Source organism: Juglans microcarpa x Juglans regia, chromosome 1S, assembly GCF_004785595.1.
Source record: "Juglans microcarpa x Juglans regia isolate MS1-56 chromosome 1S, Jm3101_v1.0, whole genome shotgun sequence".
NCBI lineage: Eukaryota > Viridiplantae > Streptophyta > Magnoliopsida > Fagales > Juglandaceae > Juglans > Juglans microcarpa x Juglans regia.
This window is the reverse complement of record NC_054595.1, coordinates 20,752,481-20,767,466: the sequence shown is the minus strand read 5'-3', so window position 1 is coordinate 20,767,466 and position 14,986 is coordinate 20,752,481. Positions and strand designations below refer to the sequence as shown.

Below are 14,986 nucleotides of genomic sequence, written 5' to 3'. Positions count from 1 at the left end.
AAAGGATTGAAGCAGATATCTTGAGTCTAATGAAATACCTCGAATTTCCTAATCAATTATAAAATCAATTATAAAATTATGATTTGATTGATTGATGGCAGTCCCCTTCAATTTGGAATTTATTCACGTTTGCGCCTCTTGAATGCCTTCTAACATGCTATTGATACATTTATCTCTTTATGTTAATGAAAATTTTTTTTCTGGAGAAAAAAAAAAAAAAAAACATTTCTTAACCAAAAAAGCAATAGGAAAAGGTTCAACTCCGAAAACGACGACGTCCACTTAAATTTATATGGGGTTTGATATATACCTGAATCAGGCCCCAAATTATGGTACCCCCGTCGCCTTCGCCTTCGCCAACGAAGAAAAAGAGATCCTCTAGGGTTTACCACGCAAGTCTCCACCAAGTAAGCTCTCGCTCGCTCCCTCGCTCTTTCTGGGAATCCTTGTTCCATTTACTAGTTTTATTCTATAAAATGATAGCTGTGCTGGGAATTTTTCCTAGCGCTGAATGTGTTGTCTTTCGGTTTGTTTTCCTTCAATCTCAATAGCCGAACTTGATTTAGCTTATTATTTCATTCCTTGCCTTAAATTTGGTTTGGGATGTTTCTATTCTTTAGAAATTGGATTAACTTTTGTAGTTGCGTTTGAGTTTCATTTCCGTGATGTTGTAATGTGTTACTGGTCCACTTGGTTGCTGAGGGAGTGTTTCGCCGATGGAAACACATAAAATTGTTGGATATGAGGCTTTAATTATTCAGTTTCCGCTTGGTAACTTTGGGGTTATCTTGAACAGGGAAAAATGAAGTGGAAATAGAAATTTCTAATTACATAGTTGTAAATCCTATTTATGCGCGATGAGCCATTCTTCCTCTTTTTTTTTGTTTTTTTAATTCACTTATTTATTTCTGATCTAGGTTGAAAGATGACTAATTTCACTCAGTATTTTGCCATCTGCAGTTTTTTTTTTTTTTTCATTTTTTTACGAATGATATGAAATTCTGTCATGGTGTAAAAAATTAGACAATGTTGAAGCTGGTGCCTTCAAATGAACACCCATAATGTTGTGCCAGATAAAGCTTATTTTAGCCTTTAGGTAGGCAAAATTTAGGGGGTCTTATATTCGAATTGGACACTTGATCAGTTTATAAAGTTGAATGTTGTGCCAGAGACTGGGTCTTGGGATTATTATGAGTATAGGGACTAGTAGTGTGAACAAGAAAGTATGAAGCAAGAGACACTGTTCTTGGATTGTTTGAATACACCAACCATATTAAATCAAACCATTAATGGAGCATATGAAATCCCGTATTTAATAATTGTGATATTTCCTATCCCATCCTCTTAAGTCTTGTTGAATGAACAAACATGATTTTTTTTTCTTTTGTGCTAATGATGAAATGTGATTAACCACAATACATTTGTAAACTAGTTTTTTTTAAGTAGTTGAAATTTTTATTGAACCCAAAGGGCATAGCCCAATGACAGTGGCTATATACAAGAGAAACACCTAATTAGGAATAGAAAAAGATACAAGGAAATCGTGGGAGCTGCCTAAAGAAGCAAAGTAGTGGAAAAAAAAGTTTTAAGCTTCCATCATCTGTTCACGGTCCTAAAATTTTTTTACTATTCATTTCCCTACAAAGATAGCACTGTAACAGATAGAAGCCATATTCCTCGTTACTGCAATTTGAGGGGTGTATATAGCTCTCTCTAGTTTACTAAGAGATCTACTGTTTTTCTAGGCATATACCAAGACAGCCAACACTACCATAGAAGTCATTCCGCAATGCTCTGACAACCTCACAATGGAGTAAAAAGGTGGTCTACATATTTTTTTGCTCCTTTTTCACATTCAACATTAATCAATTGCAATGATATGACATTTCCTTAGGTTATCAATGGTGAGGATAATTTCCTAAGGAGACTGTCCAAACTAAAAAGGCTGCTCTTAAAGGTGTTTTAGTCTATTAAATATTCCTGTAAGGAAAATAGTTTCTATCCTGAGGTATGAGAACCTGATAAAAAGAATGGAAAATAAACTTCCTTCCTTGGAAGGGCCCAAGGCTGTCTTATCTAAAGCTTCAAGACTTGATCTGGTGGAGTACATGAGATTGAAAACTTCTGCGAATGCATCGACTTCCCAATCAGAAGCCACTCTGAAAAAAATGACATTCCAGTGAGGGGAGCCACTAGAAATCCCAATAATCTGGCCACTGGAGCTTGCTGTACACGTATGCTATTATATACCTCTGTGAAAGCTACTTGAGTGCCCTGTCACTGCACCATTAGTTGTGCCATTTGTGAATTAGTAACCGATATAAATGAATAATTTTTATGTGTGGATATGAGTGTGTGTTTTTTTCTTTTCTTTCTTTCTTTCCGAAATGGTTATAAAGAAGTAGGATTTAGTTAGAATGGATTTCATAAGTAAACCTCCAACCTCGTGCATTGTAATATGAGTTTTGTATTCATCTTGGTCATTAAAAAGGAGTTATTAATATTTGAATCAAATATCTACCTAGTCTTGTCTCGCCGCTTTATCACATTCTACTTATACTTTATGGTGTTAGGTTCTATTTCTCTTTGGCAATTTTTATAAGATTTATGAAGTTCTATTTTTCTTCAATCCTTGTCTTAAATAAAGAAGGAAGATAACCAATGCGTGTATAAGGTTAGAGGTCTTAGGTTCAAATCATACCACACAGATCTGAATTTCTGTATGTAAAGATCATATACTTTTAATATTTTTTATTGCATGCACCAATGAATGTTTAACATGCCCTTTTTTTGTGCAACTTTGATTGAAGCATGTGATCAAACCTGAATGGTTTTTGCCTATATTGAATGAGTGATTGTCAATTGTTTTCATGTTGTGGGTTAACATAGTACATGGACGAAAATGATAGTCTTCGTTCATTTTTTTTTGTAAGTGATATTGTCTTCGTTCATAATTAATTGAGACACTGCAGTGTAGTTGTAAAAAGTATTGGCTGTGATAGTAGAACTCTTCGCCTCCAAAAAAGAAAGTGTAGGTCAGAGCACATTTCATTTCTTTCTTTCTTTCTTTCTATTTATGCAGTGGTTTCGGTTGGTCGATTGAGGACTTCTTTTTAACATTTATGCTGGGGGTGAGGGGATCACCGTAATTTTTTTTTTTTTTAGTTTTCAGGCTCTGAAATTCCATATTCAGCTCTTCATCCTGCTTGTTTTACATGGATGGCTAATTTGTTTAGTTTTTATCTCAGGATTAGCTCCATAGAGATTAGGTTGTCACCTGTTAAAGAAACCAGGAAGAGATGGAAGTTATTCCAGCATGGGGTGAGAATGCTTTGTCTACGGCTGGCCCAAGACCAATGGAATGGTCTACTGTCCCGTATAGTGGTCCGCAAGCACCTGGGCCAAACGGGAAACAGCGGACTTCAAGTTTGGAATCGCCAATCATGTTGCTGATGGGTCACCAGAGCACCATCTACACTATGAAGTTCAATCCAGCGGGAACAGTGGTTGCATCTGGATCTCATGACAGAGAAATCTTTTTGTGGAACGTTCATGGGGATTGCAAGAACTTCATGGTTTTAAAAGGACACAAGAATGCAGTTTTGGATCTTCACTGGACTGGTGATGGATCCCAGATAATATCTGCCAGTCCTGACAAAACCCTGAGGGCATGGGATGTTGAAACAGGGAAACAGATAAAGAAAATGGCAGAGCACTCATCATTTGTGAATTCATGTTGCCCTTCTCGAAGGGGACCGCCACTCATTGTTAGTGGATCCGATGATGGAACTGCCAAACTGTGGGACATGCGGCAGAGGGGTGCAATCCAAACATTTCCAGATAAATATCAAATCACAGCTGTCAGTTTCTCAGATGCATCTGACAAGATCTTCACAGGTGGTATTGACAATGACATAAAGGTATGGGACTTGCGCAAGGGTGAAGTGACAATGACTCTTCAAGGGCATCAAGATATGATAACAGGTATGCAGCTGAGTCCCGATGGCTCCTATCTTCTTACAAATGGTATGGACTGCAAGCTCTGCATATGGGATATGCGTCCATACGCACCACAAAATCGATGTGTGAAGGTATTGGAAGGGCACCAACACAACTTCGAAAAGAACTTGTTGAAATGTAGTTGGTCGCCTGATGGAAGCAAAGTCACGGCAGGGAGTTCAGATCGGATGGTTTACATATGGGATACAACTTCTCGACGCATCTTGTATAAGCTCCCCGGCCATACTGGATCGGTTAATGAGTGCGTCTTCCATCCCAGTGAACCTATTGTTGGATCTTGCAGTAGCGATAAACAGATTTATCTGGGGGAGGTTTAGGAATTATATAAAGAACCTGCAACGTACCTGACTGTTTTTCAACCTATTATATGGTTATCTCTTTAAGAGCCCATACAAAGACTTTCGAAGAGGTTGTATCTCTGCTATAGTTCCTGAGTTTTGATGTTGGTATCTTAATTGGCAATGTAAAAGATTATGTTTTTCCATTTTGGAATATCGTTCCCACCTTTATTCTGGCATCTCCAAATAGATGTTATTATAGAAAATCCACAGACGGCCTCTTCTTAAGACCGGTGTAATCAGTGGGAATCTAAGATCAGAAGGCAATGGCCCCAGCCATTTAAATCTCTTCCAGAAATCTTACCAAAAGAGCCATGCACCTTTGGTCTTGTCTTCTGACTTCAACCAATGAATTTTGTTTAAGTGCTCGTGCATTGACTGACTCCGTACGTCTATCGAATTTAGAGAGAGAGAGAGAGAGAGAGAGAGAGGGGAGGAAATGCGCTTTCACAATCTCTCGGTCTATTTAGCATTATTTTTTAAAATTAATATTTTCATCTCTAATCTGTTGAATATTATTTTAAAAAGAGTGGTGCTAATTAATAACACGTATGGAGGGAATTAATAAGGTATAGAACATTGAGTTTCCTTGGCCTATATATCTTCTTATATATATAAGTGGCTATTTAACAGAGCCTAACGGAAATTCTTGTTTTCCGTTAGTGCTCTGTTAAATCATCGTTGGTGCTCTGTTAAATCATCTCAGCTGATTCCACTGATTGAACTTGCAGAGCAACACCTGCATAAAAAGCATGCAATGAAAATACATGAAAATACTGCACTGCATAACTGAAAGCAGGAAAATAATAAACTCAAAATAATCTAATACTCAATGGATAATGTGGAAAACTGCCAAACTGAGCTTTCACATCTTTGAAGTCTGTTTGTTGGCAGTGTGGCACGCCAATAAAGAAAAGCAGAATTTGTTTGGTCTGTGCATAATATGGAATTTTTTCCTAGCTAACATGAGTATATGAGTAGTTTGTAAATCACTTTCACCACTTTCATATGTCACATTATACTCAATGGATAATGTGAGAAATTGCAAAACTAATCTTAACTAAGCTTAACTAAATCAAATAATCATCATAAACAATGCTTCCTAAAAAATAATTTATTTGAAGTCAGTTTAATGGCACCTCAAATACACTACTCATGATCATGCTTTACCTTTGATAAAAATGCATGAAACCCAACTGCACTGCAGTTTATGCATTTGAAAGGGACTTGTCAAATTTGCTGCTTTTCTGTCATCCAATTTGCTGGTGCCTGTTTACTGAGAAAGCAGGTTCAACCTGCAGATCAGAAAAAGTAGACAGAAAAACATAAAAATGTTGTGCTGACATATCTGCCAAATTATAAAGGATAAAAACAGTAAACCCAAATAAAAAACATACAACGAAAAAACATGAAAATAGTCAACTGGTATAACTGTCAAAACCTAAAGGAGAACTGCAAAATTGATTAAAGGATATAAAAAACATGAAAGTGGTGGACTGACATTACTGTAAAAACATAAAGGTGAAAAATAATAAACTTAAAATAACCTAATACTCAGTGGATAAGAAAACAAAAGCTGCCAAAGAAGCTGCCAAAGAAAACAAAATAACTTAATACTCTGGATTAAAAGATAAGAAAAAGTACGCATACAAGAAAGAAGCTGCCAAACAAAAGCTGCCAAAAACAACACTGCCAACAGGAAAAAAATTGCACGTTGTGATTTTGTGTTGTTATCAGGCAGAATAGTTAAGGAGAAAGACAAAATAAACATGTACACAAAAACTGTACTCTTGCCGAAAACAAAAGAACATATCCATCCATATTTGATAGTTTTTTCCATTTATGATTTGAGAGTTTTTTTTACTTGTGTCTGGCTTGGTTGGTTTTGCAGTTTTTACTTGGTCTTGGAGTGGTCGTATGGGAGGAGGCGAGACATTGCAGTTTATATATAAACCAAACCCAACCACATATATGCAGCCTCACTTCCAACTAACCAAATTCTGATCTTTGCAAAACATACAACTTCACTTCCAACTACACAAATTCTGATCTTTACTAAGGATCAAGCAAATTGTCATATAGGTGAATAAGGATCAAACAAATTCTGGTCTTCTCTTCTCTTCCATTTTTTCCTTTTACTGTTTTTTTATGTTTACTGCTGGTTTTTACTGGTGATGATTTGTTTTCAGCTGATTTCCCAGTTCTGTGAGGTGTTCTTGGGTGAGGATCAACTGCACATTTGTAGCTCTTATCTTAGTAAGTGTATGGTATTATTTATTTCTTTCTATATATTTGGGATACGTCTTTTTTTAATTTTAAAAAATATTTATTACTTATGAATTTTTTGTTTTTAATATTGGCAGGGAGATTGTGAGCTGCCAGTACTGCAAAGGTGAGTTTGCGACTTCTCATAAGGCCTTTTCTTTTTGTACTTAATTCATTTGTCATGCAGTTTATAAACAATTTATTTAAATATATTTGTTTTTTTTTTTCATTTTATTTTTTGGTAGTTGCTGCTTATATATTTTTGAATTTATAGTTGTCTCTCCTCAGCATCATGAATTCTTATACACTTCACTTAGCAATTACCAAATTGTTGCCAAGTTTTGAAAAAAATTACAAAGTGCAATTTTTAAATGTTAGGGTATTACACAAATTCGTGCTACTTTTGCTGTATTTGTATGTTCATGGATATTCTTCTATTAATGGCTATATATATAGATTTCACCAGTTAACAACATATAAATAATTACAAAACCCTAATAGATGCTGACACAATAACAAAAATCTTAAATTAAAAATCCCAATAAAACAATTACATAATATCATCAACCAGAACATAGATTTTGAAGTATTTTAAAAACACAAAAAAAAAACCCTAATAGATGCCGACACAATAACAAAAATCTTAAATTAAAAATCCCAATAAAACAATTACATAATATCATCAAAAAAACACAAAAAAAAAAAAAAAAAAACTTACCATGGGAATCGAAGACAAAGGGTGAGGTGAGGCCGACGGTCCGCGTGAGGGTGGGTGAGTTCCAGGAGATGGATATGGCGGCGCAACCCTAATAAAACAATTAGGGTTTTTTCATCAACAAGATTTACATTTTGAAGTATTTTAAAAACACAAAAAAAAAAAAAAATAATTACCATGAATCAAAGACAAAGGGTGAGGTGAGGCCGATGGTCCACGCGAGGGTGGGTGAATAGCGGCGCAAGGTTCAACAACAACAACAACAAGAAGAAGGAGAAGAAAGAAGAGAGAAGAAGAAGAAAGATGGGAGAGAGCGGAAGGAGAAGAAGAAGAAGAAGAAAGAAGAAGAAGAAGAAAGAAGAAATGGCAGAAGGGAGGGGAGGATTCGTGCGGCGCCGTTTCCCAAGGGTTTCGGCAACACGAAGAAGAAGAAGAAGAAGAAAGAAGAAGAAGAAAGAAGAAGAAAGAAGAAGAAGAAGGTTCGGGTTTGTGCGGCGCGGCGCATTACAGAACGAAGAGACGAGTATGAAACCGTAGGGTTTCATTTGATTTGCGCAAAAACGGCGGCGTTTCAAAAGGGCTGGGCTCCCCTTTATCTTATACGGGTTGGGCTTCAAATCATACCCACAAAGCCCAATCCAAATAGATCATTGTATAAAATCACTATAAGGCTGGGCTCCCATTTCACTCATACGGGCTGGGTATAAAATCATACTCACAAAACCCAATTCAAATAGATAATTATAAAACCACTATAAAAAGCCCAAACTCAAAGAAAAAAAAACAATACCAACAATAATAATAATTAAATCAAAATAAAAGCGAATAATATATAAAAGACTATCACAAATTATATTTATAATTGTAAAGTAAACAAACACTTCGCAATTTTTAAAAAAATAATAAATAATTACAAGATTTATATAAAAAAAAATTAAATTTTTAATAACAAATCTTACTCTTTTATAAGATAATTGCATTACGTTTAAACACTCATAACAGTATATAACATGACTTTTATTTAATTTGATTTGGTCTTTCATGTTTTGTTTTTGATATAAGTATCAAATAGATAAATTTGTCTAAATTTTTATAAAAAATATATATATTTTAAAAAAATTATATTTTTAATATGGTTCACCTTTTTTTATAAATGACTTAGGTGTAACTTATCTATTTGGAGCCAAGATTATTATCCTTTAATTTTTCGTCAACCTAAAAAAGAGGCAAAGAATACATATCTTTATTAGTTGAAAGTGAGCTTTATTGGATCTACTCAAAGAAAAAAAACAATACCAAGAATAATAATAATTAAATCAAAATAAAAGGCAATAATATATAAAAGACTATCACAAATTATATTTATAATTGTAAAGTAAACAAACACTTCGCAATTTTTAAAAAAAATAATAAATAATTACAAGATTTATATAAAAAAAATTAAATTTTTAATAACAAATCTTACTCTTTTATAAGATAATTGCATTACGTTTAAACACTCATAACAGTATATAACATGACTTTTATTTAATTCGATTTGGTCTTTCATGTTTTGTTTTTGATAAATTATATATGAGTATCAAATAGATAAATTTGTCTAAATTTTTATAAAAAAATATATATTTTAAAAAAATAATTTATAATATGGTTCACTTTTTTTTATAAATGACTTATGTGTAACTTATCTATTTGGAGCCAAGATTATTATCCTTTAATTTTTCCTCAACCTAAAAAAGAAGCAATAATATATAATAATTATTCATAATAATAAATAAAATAAAATTACAGAGGCAATAAGAATATAAAATATTATTTAAAAATTGAAGTTTATCTAATATAGATATTATTATAATACAGAAGGCCCAATTCCAAGAAAACACTTTAATACAAAATACACGATAAATAATTATTTATTACTCTATTTAAATGTTATTCTTGTTATTTAAAATGTTATTCATGTTATTTTACGTTTTGAATAAAATACTAGAAACAAATTTTAAAAACGGTTTAAATTTTTTTTCATCGTTTCAAAATGTTTGCAAAAGACATATTTGAATGATCTTTTTGTGCTTATATTTGTATGTATGTATACAATACAATCAAAACTTACAATATCATTTGTGTCTAAACAGGAATTATCCTCCTTATCAAGAGATCTAAATATATAAAAGATTCAACTATTCGTTATATAATAAATATATATTCATTTCTTTGTTGAACCCTGCTTGCAATTTTTAGTCGATAGTTACTTTGTTAGACCCTGCTTGCAATTTTTAGTCGATGGTTACTAATAGAAATTGCATTGTTTATAGCATTTAAAATGCACTATGGATGTATGTATTTCGCATTAAGTAGTTATTAATTATTCATTTAGTTTTGATTGTGTGGAACAGCATCCAACGTTTTGAAGAATTGTTGACTTCATTAACATAATGAGAAGTGGTAAGATTGTGTTAGTGAGTTATGTAGTATTTATTTTTAAATAATAATATTAATTTCATAAAAGTTAAGCTTAAAAAGTATTTTTTGAAGATCATGGAAAACAACCAGCAAAGAAAATCCCGTATAAAGATTTACCAGAAGAGAAAAAGGAAGAAGTCCGTAGAAAACAGAGAGAAATATATGCTAAAAAAAAAGTGTCTAGAAGCAATTCTATTCAGTTAAAAGAGCCAGCTTCATTTAGGGATGATCAAATGACTACGTCAATTGATGGACCTTCAAATGATGATGTCCAACATATAAACATCATTCAGGACTTCAATGTTCTACAAAAAGTGTCAAAGAGACAACGAATTTTTCGTGTTGATCCTGACATCAAAGAATCGGCATCATTTCATAAAGTATGCGTTCCTCCTGGTGTTAATGTCTGTGTGGTTGATTCAGAGGCGACTTCATCATTAAACAATGTGACGAATCGTTCTGATTGTCCAAGTGATTCTATGGATTTCTTGACACGTAAATCAGGAAACACATACATAGATGAAACAACCATCTCTAATCAACTTTTGATTCAACAGGTTTTTTCTGAAATCGCTTTTTTATTTTTCTTAAATTGAGCAGTCTTATATTCTTTTTCATTGAAATCTGGAAACATCCTATTCAAATAGGCTCCATGTGTTGTTCGGGAAGAGTCAACTTTTGAAACAAGTATACCGCCACCATGTAGGGGTAAGAAACAAGTATAATTATACTATTCGTTCTTCTGATTCTATTATCAACTCTTGCCACTCTCCTAATAGTGTCTTTAGTTAGATCATTCAAAGAATTCAATGGGTTTACACCTATTGTCTTGTGTTTATTTTTTAACTCAATAGGTGGAAGGCATCGCCGCACTGTTGGACTTAGACAATTATTACAAGTCGTGCCATCTGAAGCATATTCTTTGCCATATGTGCCTTGTTGCAGACATTGTAAAGCAAAACGTTTCTATCATGAAACAAAAGGATTTTGTTGTGCTGATGGGACAATTTCTTTGATCACAAATGATGTCCCTGATCAGCTTTATGATCTTTTTACCTCCGACACAGATGAAGCCGTGCATTTTAAGACTTATGTTCGTACTTATAATAACAAGTTTGCGTTTACATCTTTTGGAGTTAAATTCGATAGAGATCTTTGCAGACGGAATAGAGGGATTTATACATTCCGAACTCAGGGACAGATCTATCACTATATCAATGATTTAGTTCCATTAAACGGCCGTCCTTCTTATCTCCAATTGTATTTCTATGATACTGAGCATGAATTGGAAAATCGCATTTCTGATTCAGACAGAATGAATCCATCAATTATATCTCAACTCATCGATATTCTTCGCATCAATCCATACTCTGTGTTCTTTCGGTCTCTTGGTGATTTGCCAAATTTGGAAAATCAAGTAATTCATATAAAATCAGATACTGGCCTAGATCAACGTGTATTTAATGCCCCGACATCTTCACAAGTTGCAGCAATATGGGTTGAAAATGAAGATGCAGATCAGTTGGGAGGACGGGACATTTATGTCTTCAGTCATTCTGGTGGAAGTCATATAGTTCAGTATTATTTTGGCTGTTATGATCCACTTCAGTATCCACTGTTATTTCCTTTTGGGGATACTGGCTGGCATCAAGGCATTCGTAGGGTGAATAGAGGAAGTGTATTAATATATGATGAAACAGCTCAATCAATAAATCCTCACCAATCAATGTCAGCAGAAGAGTTACTTACAAGAGAACAACGAGGTGAGAGTATAATCTTAATCTTCTTATTTTGTACTTAGCTTGTAGACGTCTAATTTTGTAATATTTCATTCTTCTAATTTTGTAGCATTAAACAGAAAAATGAAGGATCCCATTGTTTCGTGTCGTGAATATTATTGCTACAAATTGCAAATCAGAGAGAATATCAGATCAATTTTGTTGCTGTCTGGTCGTCTATTGCAACAATATGTTGTTGATATGTATGTTAAGATTGAGACGTCAAAATTAGATTATTTTCGTGCCAAACAACAACATATTCGATCTGAGTTATATCAAGGTATTGTTGATACCATTACACTTGGGGAAACTAATGCTTCTAATGTTGGAAAACGAATCATTCTGCCTTCGTCATTTATTGGAGGTCCAAGAGACATGCGAAAAAGATATATGGAAGCAATGGCTTTAGTTCAACGTTATGGGAAACCAGACATTTTTTTAACAATGACATGCAATCCAAACTGGCAAGAAATTTCAAATGAATTACGCCCCCATGAGGAGAGTCAAAATCGGCCTGATTTGGTTGCTCGGGTCTTTCGTGCAAAATTAGAAGAATTAAAGGATCGATTATTCAAACGGCAGATATTTGGAAAAGTCTCAGCATATGTTTATGTTATTGAGCACCAAAAAAGAGGGCTTCCACATGCTCATTTTTTAATTATATTACAGAGGGATTGGAAACTCTATGCGCCTGAATCTTTTGATGAGATTGTATCGGCAGAAATACCTGATAAAAATGTGAATTTGCACTTACATAATACTGTTGTGAAGCATATGATGCATAGACTATGTGGGGTGCTGAATCCAACAAATGTTTGCATGAAGAAAAATGGTTATTGCAAAAATCAGTATCCAAAAAATTTTGCATCGCGTACGACTGTTGGAAATGACTGTTTCCCAATATATAGGCATTCTGACAATGGAATAACTGTCAATGTGAGAGGTCATAATTTGGATAATCGTTGGGTCGTTCCATATAATCCATATTTGCTTGCAACATTTGACTGTCACATTAACGTCGAAATTTGTTCCACGGTAAAAGCAGTCAAATATCTATATAAGTACATTTACAAAGGGCATGATCGTGTTGCTTTTAATTTGGTTTCTGAACAAAACCATCAACAAATTGATGAAATTCAACAATTTCAATCGGCCCGATGGATTGCTCCGCCTGAAGCTATGTGGAGAATATATGGCTTCATTGTTAATGAAATGTCTCCAGCAGTGTATAGTTTACATTTACATCTTGAGGATCAACACCAAGTAACTTTTCGAGCAAATGAAGACTTAATCAATGTTCTCAACTCTGATCGGTCTGCAAAATCGATGTTAACAGAATTCTTTGCATTAAACCGAGTGGATGAGAATGCGAGGACGTTGTTGTACAAAGAATTTCCAGAATTCTATGTTTGGAACCAACAATACAAAGAGTGGACTTGTCGAAAAAATAAAACTGTTATAGGTCGAATTGTTATAGCAAATCCATTTGAAGGTGAGAGGTATTATCTACGGATATTGCTAAATCATGTAAGAGGACCTTTATCATTTCAAGATCTTAGGACAGTTGATGGTGTTGTGGCTCCAACGTTTCGTGAGGCTGCAACTATGCGTGGTTTGCTACAGAGAGACAGCGGTTTAGAAGATTGTTTACATGAAGCATCTGTATATCAAATACCATCCAGTTTGAGACGGCTTTTTGCAACTATATTAGTTTATTGTAATCCAGCCAATCCAAGAGAACTTTGGGAACGTTTTGAACAAGATATGTCAGTTGATTTTAGGTCAACTGAAGATTCTATGTTCAATGTAAGAATGCAAGTTTTGCGCTCAATCTCTTTTACACTTGAATCAATGGGAAAAGACATTAATTCGTTCCATCTTCTTGATGACAATATTTGTTTCGATGAAGACCCATTCGAATCTAGGGAAATTGATGATGAATTGGCTGTTGAAATTCCAGAAGAAGATATTGCTGCATTAGAAATCCTTAATAGTGAACAACAACATGTTTATAATGAAGTTTTGGGAAAGGTTTTTTCAAATAGACCTGCCACATTCTTTATTGATGGCCCTGGTGGGACAGGGAAGACATTCCTGTACAAGGCACTTCTAGCAGCAGTAAGATCAAGAAAATTAGTTGCTCTTGCAACTGCTTCATCTGGTGTTGCTGCATCTATCCTTCCTGGAGGTCGAACAGCACACTCACGCTTTAAGATTCCATTAGATGCTGATGAACATAGTATGTGTTGTGTCAGTAAACAAAGTGCCCTTGCAAAGCTGTTGCGTGTAGCAAAGTTAATTATATGGGATGAGGCCCCAATGTCAAGAAAACAACACATCGAAGCATTAGATAAAATGCTACGAGACATTAATGATTCAGAGTTAACATTCGGTAGAAAAGTTATCGTTTTTGGTGGAGATTTTCGCCAAGTTTTACCTGTGGTTCGTAAAGGAACAAGACAAGAGCAAATAGACGCCAGTTTGATTTCTTCCTATTTGTGGCCTACATTCATCAAGTTTCATTTAACTGAAAATATGCGAGCGAGATTGGATCCAATTTTTTCAGAATATGTGTTACAATTAGGCAACGGAATGCCACCAATCACAGTTAATGAAACTATAAAAGTTCCTGATGGCATGCTTATTTCGTATGAAGATGACTGCACTTCTTTGAATCATTTAATAGATGCTGTTTTCCATGATATTCATGAATATTCAATAAATATTTCAGCTATGATGAATCGGGCCATATTAACACCAAAGAACAGTTATGTTGATGAAATAAATGCATCACTAATTCATAAGTTTCCTGGTGAGCTTAGACGATATTATAGCTTTGATGAAGCAATAGATGCATCTGAACAGTCAATCATGGAGGATTTCTTGAATACTCTAACTCCAAATGGACTTCCTCCTCATGAATTGTTACTGAAGATAAACTGTCCCATCATGCTGCTTAGAAACATTAATCCTTCAGAAGGACTTTGCAACGGAACACGCCTAATTTGTCGGGCTTTTGATCGAAATGTCATTGATGCAGAAATCGCAGTTGGACACCATAGCGGAAAAAGAGTCTTTATTCCAAGGATCCCATTCTTGCCAAATGTTGATGAAAATAGTGATTTTCCATTCAAACGAACCCAGTTCCCTATCGGATTAAGTTTTGCAATGACTATAAATAAGTCACAAGGGCAAACGTTGGATTTTGTTGGGATATATTTACCTCAACCTGTTTTTTCACATGGTCAATTATATGTGGCTTTATCAAGGGCTAAGACTGCATCTACAGTAAGGGTTTTAATACGGCCAGTATCGACTGAACGATCAGAAAAGAACGACACAAAAAATATTGTGTATACGGAATTATTAAGATTAGCATGTTCAGATTAATATTATATAGGTAATTATTC

At 34.3% G+C, this 14,986-nt stretch overlaps 1 protein-coding gene and 1 long non-coding RNA gene across 3 annotated transcripts; one reads left to right on the top strand and one right to left on the bottom strand.

The window, feature by feature from the left end:
• The first annotated feature begins 252 nt into the window (after positions 1 to 252).
• Positions 253 to 4,504, top strand: LOC121246651 (U5 small nuclear ribonucleoprotein 40 kDa protein-like). Of its 2 annotated transcripts, XM_041144871.1 has the most exons (3): positions 350 to 407; positions 1,746 to 1,821; positions 3,249 to 4,504. In XM_041144871.1, exon 3 carries the CDS (start codon positions 3,300 to 3,302, stop codon positions 4,335 to 4,337), a length of 1,038 nt encoding a protein of 345 aa, XP_041000805.1. In that variant the 5' UTR covers positions 350 to 407; positions 1,746 to 1,821; positions 3,249 to 3,299; the 3' UTR covers positions 4,338 to 4,504. The 2 variants fall into 2 exon arrangements, with proteins under 2 accessions (XP_041000804.1, XP_041000805.1); XM_041144870.1 differs by lacking the exon at positions 1,746 to 1,821 and having other exon boundaries at positions 253 to 407.
• A 1,010-nt stretch (positions 4,505 to 5,514) lies between these two features.
• On the bottom strand, positions 5,515 to 7,809 carry LOC121247083. Its single transcript, XR_005937211.1, has 3 exons — positions 7,515 to 7,809; positions 7,342 to 7,429; positions 5,515 to 5,653 (listed from the first exon to the last, which is right to left on the bottom strand). It is a non-coding gene; the product is annotated as an uncharacterized LOC121247083 (long non-coding RNA).
• Positions 7,810 to 14,986: the final 7,177 nt, after the last annotated feature.

Coding starts and splice junctions, on each gene's coding strand:
- LOC121246651 (XM_041144870.1), top strand. CDS start 3,300: ATGGAAGTTATTCCAGCATGGGGTGAGAATGCTTTGTCTACGGCTGGC.